The sequence below is a fragment of the Thalia democratica genome, chromosome 2, assembly GCF_965202585.1.
Source record: "Thalia democratica chromosome 2, ktThaDemo2.hap1.1, whole genome shotgun sequence".
In the NCBI taxonomy this organism is placed as follows: domain Eukaryota; kingdom Metazoa; phylum Chordata; class Thaliacea; order Salpida; family Salpidae; genus Thalia; species Thalia democratica.
The window spans coordinates 46,416,598-46,427,717 of record NC_139166.1 but is presented as its reverse complement, the minus strand read 5'-3'; the positions used below and the strand labels follow the sequence as shown (position 1 = coordinate 46,427,717).

General features: G+C 26.7%; 1 protein-coding gene across 1 annotated transcript; it reads right to left on the bottom strand.

Annotated features, from left to right (window-relative positions):
* Positions 1-6,569: 6,569 nt before the first annotated feature.
* LOC145829625 (uncharacterized) lies at positions 6,570-10,549 on the bottom strand. Its single transcript, XM_082937472.1, has 2 exons — positions 10,192-10,549; positions 6,570-7,947 (listed from the first exon to the last, which is right to left on the bottom strand). Exons 1-2 carry the CDS (start codon positions 10,525-10,527, stop codon positions 6,685-6,687), a joined length of 1,599 nt encoding a protein of 532 aa, XP_082793598.1. The 5' UTR covers positions 10,528-10,549; the 3' UTR covers positions 6,570-6,684.
* Positions 10,550-11,120: the final 571 nt, after the last annotated feature.

The following is an 11,120-nucleotide window of genomic DNA, read 5'->3' as shown; positions in this document are numbered from 1 at the left end:
CATCTTCTAATAATTACGTGTGTTTAGTAGACATCTTTAGTATCTATCATTAAAATTTTAAAATAAATTTGTAGATTATAGTGCAAAAAACAATGCACAATTTAGTAGTATTGTTTATTAAACGATAAAATAACGTTCAAAAAATTTCGTCCAAGGACCTGGTGTACAAAAAAATCATTCGGTTATCGAGTTGTATACCACATGCTTTTACAATTTTTTACGAGCTAAGAAATTAAATTTGTTAATCTGAACTTTTAAATCTTAAGAAATAAAAAAGTCAATAAAATAAATAAAATATTGGCTTATAAACTTATACTAGCGTTTTTAGTTGAAACTTGTACTAATTTAGTTTAAGATTTTTTTTCACAAACAAACCTTCAAAATTAAAAATTTACTTTGACGTCAGAATAAGCATAAAGTTTAAAATTTGCGACAGCTGATTTTAAGATGCTATAGCTCCAAAATGAAACTAATGATATCTGATGTTTTCATCCTGAAATTTCAACATTTAGTTAAAAAAACACAATCATATTTATTAACATATTTAAAGTTTGTGGATAAATAAGTTTTAGTAAATAATCTAAGCTTGTTTTTTTATTTCTACTTAGGGGTAGCTAAGGCTTCAGTATACCAGTCGAAAACTGCTCCTGGTAATACATATTTCTAGGCTAACTATACTTTTTAGGATAAGTAAAATTTAGAAAAATAATAATAAGCGTTTCTAAACTTAAACTAAACTAAAAGTTTTATTATTATTATTATTATTGGAGTTTATTGTGCGAAGATGGACTCGGGCATTAAAATCTGAGCCGCTTAAACAATACAGTATACACACGAAAAAAGAAACAAATTACACTCAGTAAAAATTAAAAAACTGAACATAACATAGTAAAAAATTACAAACAAATAGTCCTGTATGATCAACTATAACTATATAAGTATGCACAAAAAACAAAACAAAATAAATTCTCATATAAAAACTTATGCATTGACTATAAAAAATTACACATTTACAAAAATTATATATAACAACTTATATTCTGTATGAGGAAGGCGTAGTGAAGAAAAATTATTCTTAGTGATACTGGTACTTTAAAAGAAATAATTACTTTAAAAAATTACTTAAACACCATCATTTATAATAAATTTTTAATCGATAATCACTGTATTTTACTTGTGTATACTTATTTAAAGTTTTTTTTAAGTTTTAATCGAAAATGTTCCACCCTCCCACACGAAACTTCATCCTGCGATAACTTATTCCACATATTTATTGTTCTGCAGAAAATATAATTTTGCCACTGACTGTTATTAAAATTATATTTACATTTTATTTTTTTATAATTTCCTCTCAAATTATAACTGGTCTGAGAAAAAACAAAAAACTAATTGAAAAATTATTTTTATTTACCATTAACAAATTTAAAAGTGTTATCAAATCAAACTGCCATCTGTTAAACAATTGTTTATTAAGCGATAATATAAAGACGCTCAAAATATTTGGTCCTAGGGCCTGATGCACGAAGAACTTTTCGGTTATCGAGTCGCACACCACGGATACCTTCTAACGTCTTGTTCAGGACAAAGAGACTCCAATCTGAGCTTTGCCAATCTATCTTTGTATGAGGTATTTGAAATGTTGCATCTATTACAAACAAAACGGGTTATATTTCTCTGCACAGACTCAATCCTAATAATGTCTTTTTTAAATAGGGGGATCATACTGGGGTATTGTATTCGAGTTTAGGGCGAACGTAGATTTTAAATAATTTAGTAAGAATACTAGCAGAACTGGTCATAAAACTTTTAAGTATTTGATAAGATGAATTTTGAGCAATTTTATATAAATAATTTACATGTTCGTTCCATTTTAGGTTTTCAGATATATATATATATTCCTAAGTCTTTAAAAACTTTACTGCTGGTATTTTAGTTTAATTAATTAAAAGGTTAATAGGGAAGTATTTATTTTTGTTGATGCTTAAAACTTAGCATTTTTTTTATTTAAATCAAATCTTCTTGTTTTCAGCCATTCGTAAGTATTATCTAAGGTTAATTGTAAAGAAGTTTCTGACTTACTAAATACTTTTGCGCCATCTGCAAATAGACTTATTTCGCTTTGAATGTGAATATTTAAAGTAATATCGTTGATGTAAATTAAAGAACGAAGAGGACCAATGACTACACCTTGTGGTACTCCACTGTGAATTTTCAGAGGATCTGATAGTATGTTGTTAATGAGTAAAATTTGTGACCTACTATTTAAAAGTTCGTTTAACCAATTCAAAGTATTATTATTAGTATTATTAATATTTAATTTTCTAAAATCTTCTTAGCATATCGGTTCTTTGTGATTTTTTTTGATTTTATCTCTTCAAAAGCTAGTGCAAAAATCATTAAAAGAAAGAGTATTAAATAGTTTAAACGGAAATCAGGGGTGATTTCCAAGATTACATGACTGCTGCAGCTCCTTAATACTGAAAACATCATTAGTCGGCGATAGACTTTTCTAGAGGATTTCGTGTACTTTTTGTCACTGTTATAGTTAATTACAAATCGTTAAATAATAAAAAGTTATTATTAATTGATTTTTATTAAACTTCCAAAATTAAAAAAAAAAAAAAATTTATTAGTTCACCACACTTTAAAAACCTCTAATACTTTTTTAATTTTAATTTTTTTTGTAAAACAACTTTATTTGCTCATACAAAAGATTACATACTTTAGAATTATTTTGTAAACTTAAAAATCAAATCATAGTTTATAGTTTAGTGAACAACAAAAAAAAATACTAAAAATCTTATGTCCGACTAGAATACTTAAAAGTCTGTTTTCAGTGAGCTGAAAAGAGCTGAGTTAGCAAAAAAAACTTATTTATATGTTACTTTTAGTTTTAATTACTAAAACTTTATTTTTGATTAGTTTTCAATATGTTTTGGTAAGGTGAGTTAGCTATATGTGTAAAAAAAAAATTGGTTTTAAAAAAATACTGACCCAGCTTTTTTGCAGCTGAGACTAACCTTTAAATACACTTTTAATTTTGTCCTAAAACCTGGTGCGCGAAGAGCCTTTCAGTTACCGAGTCGTACACTACGGTACCGTTTAAAGTCTTGTCTAGGACATAATATTCAATAATTTAATAAGTATGTTTAAATCCAGAGGTCTGAAAACTACGACCCAAAGTAAAAACTGCGGGTTGCGATGTACTTTTAATTTACAAACTTACTTTTTTTATGATAAAGTTTGTAATTAGGCTCTTAATTAAATTAAAAGTTACTAATAGTGCTTTAATATCGCATACTTTATTACATTTTTGGTTAAAGTAGTAATTTTTCTGAATACTAAAACTGTTTTAAAACACTTTGGAAGACTTTTGCGCACAGCTTTTTCTCAGAAAGTTAGTTTGTTTTTTATAAAATTCTGCCGACTAACGTATTAAGCAAATTTGTAATGTACAAATTTTTCAAAAAAATAAGACAGTAAATAGTATTTTGATCAGTAACAAAGTTATTACTCATGCTTAGTAAAATTAAAGAGTCAAAAACTTAATTAAATATTTAAAGTTAAGGATATTATATTCTAATAGCTTTTTTTAACTTAAACTTTTCTTTTATAATAGAATAAATAATAAAAAACTATCGATATATTTCAAATATAATTTATATAAAAAAAATAATTTTACTTTAATTGTACCTAAAAGAGTAGTTATACACGCTATAAATGTTTTATTTTGACTCTTTAAGTTTCTAGTAGTACAAAGATGTACCAAAAATAAAATAGTTTTTATTTGTAATTCTTAAACAAAATAAAAGTATACTAAAAAACATTTTTCTAAACTAAAACTCAATATTATATTGAAGTATTTTGTAACAACTGGCAAGACAACGAAACGGTCTTAACTTTTTTTTTCAATTTTTATTTGTACAAACACTATCCAAAATCATTAAGTGTTTAGGAACTAACATGCTACTTATCAACTTTAGTTTTGTAAGAATACAAAGACTTGACAAACACTTTTAGAAAGTTTTTATAAAAATTCCCAGTAAAAAAACTACTACTGAAGTTTAATAAAATGTATGTGTCGTAAATTAATGATTACTTTTATAAGTTTGTAATACATAACTTTATTAAACTTGTTAGCTATAGTTGTGATTACAATTAGTACATTAATGAAAATTAAGTTATGTTTAATCAATACTAATTACTTTTAGCAATGTGAAAATTGATAAAAGTTTGTTGAGAGTTTAATTTTACCAGTAATAAATAAAAAACGCTATGGTAAATAATATAATTTAAAGATAGATAAATTTTTTACATAGTAATTTTGAACAAACCTAAACTCATTTTTTTAAATTATAAACTTTGTAAAAAAAAGTTAAGTTTCGTTTTTTTCTATACTTTTAAAATCTTGTAATGTTTTTTTGTATCTTTCTGATTAAAATTTTTATTGTATAAAAACTTTTTAAAGTTTCAGTTTTGTTCATGAGACAAATATTTAGTAAAATTAAACTTGTGTACATATATAATTTAGTTTTTTTTTCTAATAGGTAAATAAGTTAATGATTAAAATTTAGAATTTGTTTAAAAGAAATTAAGACTATATATAATTAAAGTAAAATTTAGCTATATTTTTAAACTCTAAAATGTAAAATAAATATACTAACTTTGTGCTGGAAGTGAGAAATAATAAAATGATTTATACTTATGTAGTTTCATATAAAAACTTCTTTTTAAATAATTTACATATGTGTATATATAAGTTAGTGATTTTGACAATTTAAGCACTAAGTAGTGTAAAAAACTTATTTCAAAACTATTAAGTTTAGTTATAGAAAAGTAATTATGTTTAACTCTTTTTTGTAGCTTGACTTATTGTACAAATGTAGTAAGTATTTGAAACTCCGTTGTTTATTATTTACAAATTTAGCTTCTGCAATCAATATATTGCATCAAAGAATAAATAAGTACTTTATAAACATATTTTAATCTAAGATTTTAAAAAAATATTAAAAGGAAAAAAAAAAACTTAAGCCTTTATGAAAAATAAAATTCATATACAAATATTCTAGATTTTAAACATGATTTAAAAATAAAATAAGTTTTAATTCGTCAATTTAGATAAATTGATAGAAAAGAATGCAAGTTTATTTTGAGTTTTTATAATACTAACTTTTATTTTTACTATTTAAAGTGAGAATTTTAAACACTACTAAAAAAAGCATTCTATGCTTTAAACAATTTTAGTTTGTAAAAATAAAAACAGAAAGTAGAATTAAAAAATCGATCGAACATTCTTTTAGTTTTAAAACTTTAAAAAGTATGATGGTTGACTTTTAATATTTATTAAAGTTTACTGTAACATTTAAAAATGATATACATGTTTTTAAAATAATTTGAAACATAAAAAACTAAATACAATCTTTAAAATATTTTTATTTAAAATACAATGGTTTTAAATTGAATTTAAATTCTGTTTATGATTTATTTATTTTAAATCATAAAAAAATTATATGAATTTTTTGTAATTAACGAATTTAAAATAGTTTAATTTTGCGTCCATAGTATTTAGCCAAGAAAAACTATCTTATTACATAATAAAACTATACTTACTTAATTTTGTATTAGGAAATTTTTTTTTGAATAGAAATGTATAAACATATATTTTGTTTAGTTATAAAGTTGTAAAATTCAAAGTTAACACTTACTATGTAAAACTAGACAAAAAAAGCAATTTCTTTGAAATTTTATTAATATCTAACTAATATACATTCATTCTATTTAAAGGTATTTGTTTAAGTACTGGTCCTTCACAGTTAATTAGCTTTCTTTACAATGAAAAAATTCTTATCTTAGGAATTAAGAAAAAAACACCTTTATAAATTTAACTTTACTTATACCAATTTAGAATATCTTTTACAATGCTTTATGTTTTGAAAAAAAAAAGATAAACTTCCGTTACGTTTAACAAGCTATATTTATTATAAACAAAGTGATTGTTTTCAATTAAAAATAATGATATTTTTATCGTATTTGTAGTAGCTAAAAAAACTATAAAATTTAAAACTTATTTAATTTGTTAAGTGATATTTGTTTAACAGTACATCTAAAAACTCATAGTTTTTATGGAGAAAAAATTGCAAACATAAAAATTTTTATGCAATGCAACTTTAAAATAAATATACAAAAGTTTTATTGATTATTGCTTTTGAAAGTTTTTCTAAAGGACTTAACCTAACTTTAAATCAATTATTACGGTTAACTTCGTTAAATAATAAAGCTTTAAAATTGTTTAAATTAAATCATTCGTTTTTAAGTACTTAGCTTACCTTAGACCACTTTTGTCCCAAATGAATTCAAACTTGTAAATTAAAAATAAAATGAAAATGATTAAAAGCTTAAAGAATAAAAGAGTGTTAAAAAAGTGTTTATTTTATCAAAAAACTTAAGGAAGTTTCAAAATCATTGAAAAAATTATAAATAAAATATAACAAAAATAACTAAAAGCGGCAGCAAAATTAAATACATAAATGCTATCTAATGTATTTCGTTTCAAAGAGGCACTACGGTGTTATTGAAAGAATATCAAAGATTTAGAAAACTAAAATAGATTAATTTCCTTTTTTCAACGTTTTATAAAAATCAAACTTTTCTTTTACTTGTAAAACAATTGTTCTATTCAACAGTTTACTCGGAATAGCCATAAATTTTACTCGATTTGTTATTAAAGTTTTTTCTTTTGAACTTCGGTCTCTTAAATGCTATAAAAGTTGACGTTGTTGTTTTAGGAGCTCTTTGATTAGTTTTATTTTGATTTAGTGTTGTTAAACTTTCTGCTTTACCTTTTACAGCATAATTTTTAGATGTTGATAATTTATTTCCAAATAGTTTTGAGTCTAGCTGCGGACTCGTTTTTTTCATCAAACCATATTTACGACCTTTGCGTTTTTCTGCTTGTAAATTTTTCGAGTGTCCAATAGTTTTTCGAAAGTTGTTTTTCGAAAAGTTTGGTGTACCAACTTGAAAAAATTTTCTGTTATAGGGAAATTCTCTATGAAAGTTAGGTGTAAGGCCTGATGTTCTGTTGATATTTTTTCTTTTATAACTGGTAATACTTTTTAAATTGTTACTGTTTCCGGTTAGACTAAGATTACTTGATTTCAAAGGACTACTTTTGTTAATCATTTTCTGCTTTGGCCTCGCGAGTTGCTTTCTGTATTCCGTTCTTGACTTCGGCCTACGTCCAGGCAACCGTTTCTTGAAATTTCTAGCGGACCTGGGCAAGCTCGTCCTCGGTTTGCGCAGCACGAACCCACCGCATCTGCTCGAGTCCCCGTCATTTACCCACAAGCAAATCTGGCCCCGTTTGAACGCGGTGATGCGGACCGCCTGGTTGCTCTGAACCCTGCTGTTCCTCTGAATGTTCGCCGTGTAAATCGCCACTAGCTGCCGGATTTTCACGTTCGGCTCATCGCTCGTCGACATGACGTAAATTCCGGCGCCGTCGGATGAGCTGTCGTCAGCGTCGCAATTGTTCCAAATGACTTCCTTTCCGAGGTGGGTGACGTCACAGAACCTGTATGAAAAGCGGGCGAGGTCGGAAGTTTTTTGGCGGTTGCCGTCATCATAAAAGTTGTACGAAGTCAGGTGGAGCCTGCCCATGTCTCCGGTCGCGGTCCCGACCGGCATCGAGTGTCCGGGCAACTTCTCTTTCAGCTCGACCACGGCAAAGTTGCGCCCCGGCGTGATGCCCATTCTGCTTCGCCGCTTGCGCCTGCCGTTTCCCAACGCGCCGCGCCTCTTTCGCAATGCTTTGGAAATCAAAATAGTTGGCAGGTGGATTTTTTCTATTGTGGTCCAAACCATGTGGTCGGCTGATTGATTTGTTGAAAGTTGCATAGCGTCTTGCTGGCGTTGCACGTATTTACCAACCTTTGCTTTACGTGAACCCTGTGAATATTTTTTATTGTGACAACTTTTTTGGTTACTTAACATTCGTAAAGTCACTAAAAACCTGTTTTTAACTAACTTGGTTATAATATAATAAAAACAAATGACACAAACTTTCAGGTTTCCGCAAGCTAAAACCAGCTTGGTGTATCATTATATATATTATTTTCCACAAATAAAAAAATAAATTTGGTTTTAAATAAAAAACTAAGTAACTACTTATTCAACTAAGTAAGTGGTTAAATATTTCAACTTGTCTTAAAAAATTTCAATTTTCGAGTGGTGCTTGTCTACTTTCTACGCATTGCTCCTTATGCGGTTTAACAAGACAAAACTGACACAACTTCTAAAGATTCTTTTAACACATAATCAAAATGATAGTATAAGAAGAATGTTAAAATTAAAACAATTTTAAGTATAAAATTCATTTAATTTCGTAAAAATAACTTAAATTTTTGACGTTAAGATTAATAGTCTTTATTAAATAAAAACACGAACAAAGATTTACTATTGTATATTTAATGGTTTAACTTATTAGTTATGCTTCTTAATTTAAAAATGTTAAATTTTTACCAATATTGATTCAGTATTTTGACAACGTGTAATCCATTAGGAAGTTAGTTTGTTGAGCTATATAACCGAAAAAGTGATTAAAATGTTTATTACATTTTAAGATACTGCTAAACTTTTAGTTCAGCATTTAAAATTATAAATATCGAAATTCTTTATAAGTGTATTTTTTTTAAGAAAAAAACTGCTATTTTGAAAGTAGGCTTTTTAGAATCGACCATATATAACAACAACGCTACATAAACTTTTGCTCAATTGTGACGTAATAAAGTTAAGCGCCGTCAAAGCGGATAATCTAGAAAAGTTTGCACTACTTCAATAAAATAAGTACTGATTAAAATATTGTAAACAGAAAATTTAAAGCTTAAGTTTTTTCGGAATTTTTTCACGTTTCATTTAATTCACCAAAACGAAAAGTTACACTTTTGTTTCCTGAGCTTCATTGGAAGAGTTATACACATTGATAAAATAAAACATGACGTCATAAAAGCTTTTGTTGGTACAAAACGACTTGAAGGAGATCGAATGACAAAAGCAAAGAGGTTGTTTGTAAACTGCTGTTTCCACATGATTAATGAGCACAAGAAACCATTTGAACTTGCTACCGCCGGTACAATTGCCGCCTGTGACGTAACAATCAATTAACTAAGTCGGCCATTTGCGCTCGGACTCAATAAACTGTTGGACTGGCAACACAGAAGGTGCATTAATCTCTCTGCTGGCACGAATAATAGTGTATTGAACATGACTTAACAGCGTTGGGATTTCCTGTGTTTAAAACAAAGCTGCTTGTTGTAGAAAAACACGCGCTGTAGTTGAAACTTTTACAATGAAGTCTTTGAGGCCCAACTTAAAAATAGATAAGCGCGTTAAGTAAAAGTTATACATGGTTATAAAATTATAACAAATTACAAGAATAACTTACAAAGAGTTAATACAGAACTTTTTTGATCGGTTTAACACTCAGCTTACTAAACATATTTTTTTATAAGTCTGCTTACCTCATGTAAATATGCGTTAATTTACAAATAAAACTGAATACATATGGATGCTTATAGTTAATTTAGTAAGACGATGGTTGTTTGTATTTCGTACAAATGTTAGCAAACATTGATCGTCAAAATATTTGTAAGCGCCCGCAAGAATTTTGTGTAACAATGAAAACAAATCAAAAACTGGTGACAAGAATAACTGCCGGATTTTTTCGCTTCGTTAGCTATGATTATGACCTCATTAACAACTAAATAGCATTATACATTTGTTAGTAAATTCTACTTATTCACAAAAAATTAAATGTTAGCTTGTAAACACTTACTTAGCAAACAAAGTTGATAATAAATTAAAGATACTCTGCTTGAAAATGTTTGTGGTATGAACCAGCATTGATATTTGATATAATTATAAAAGAGAAAAAATCTGTAACTAACATAGTTTTAAAATTCGCGCTCGAAAATATAAATATTATCTTTTATCATATGAAAAAACTAAGCGCCAAATCGAAGAATTTTATTAAAACAAATAAACTTGAAAGTCAGAATATTAACCCTTAAATTGTACAACGAGCTTAAACTGTTAAAAATTAAAAAACAATGAAACTAAATAGTTTAAGTGTTAAAGCGTTTTTTCTTAAATTAACAAACATACTTTAATAACTATTTTTTAACAAAAACTTACTCTTTTCAACGAAACTCCAGTGTGAAAGCAACTTGCACTGGTAAGTACATGTTTTGGTGTTATCAAAGTTCCTGAGCAGCCTGTACTAAAATGAACAACGGTGGAAAATGGAAATATATCGGCATAAGAATTTAAGTTCAACTGGAAGCGAGTATCTGTTCCAATGATGGACCTTTTGTGTCGTTTTGTGAACGGACTCATGCTATATTTATATAATTTTTGGGAGTAAGAAAGCTTATCTAACTCATTCGCAACATTTTTATCTTCGTAGTTGTGTTCACTAACAGCTAAAGTTAATAATGAGAAAGCAAAAAGGCCTACTAAATGAGTTTTCATGCTTTCTTTTTGTTTAATATTAGAAAACATCTTGTAATGTATTTTTTTGTTAAACTTTACAAAGTTTTAATTCCTGTATTAACTAAATTATTAAACTAAGCTCGTTATTTTAAGTAAAAAACTATCAAAAATTTGTAAATAAACTGTATAATTAATTATGAAAATAATGTTTTTTTATTGAAATATACTGAAAAAACAAAAACAAATTAAAGTTATAGATACACACTTTAGTGACCTATGTACTAGTTATTTAGTTTTATACCTAAACAAAAAAATATATATAAAAACACTTTTCAAATTAACATTTCAATAACAAAGTATAAACAAAATTAAAACTAACATACATCGTGCTAAAACATATTAAAATTGAATTTTTACGTCGAATTCATTCTAAAGTACTTTAAAATTTAAGAGAAGTTCAAAAAAGTTTTATTTAAATGAGAGAGAGAGAAGTCGACACCAATTTCAATACAACATTTTTGTTAAAATTTCTTTTTAAGTTATCTAAAAACTTTATAACATATTTAGTAAGCTCCTTTTGAAATAATTTATTTACAATCTTACTACACTTTAAAAATAAATTCTTATACTTG

Coding starts and splice junctions, on each gene's coding strand:
- LOC145829625 (XM_082937472.1), bottom strand. CDS start 10,527: ATGAAAACTCATTTAGTAGGCCTTTTTGCTTTCTCATTATTAACTTTA. Junction 7,948..10,191: donor CTGGAGTTTCGTTGAAAAGA/GTAAGTTTTTGT, acceptor AAATATTCACAG/GGTTCACGTAAAGCAAAGGT.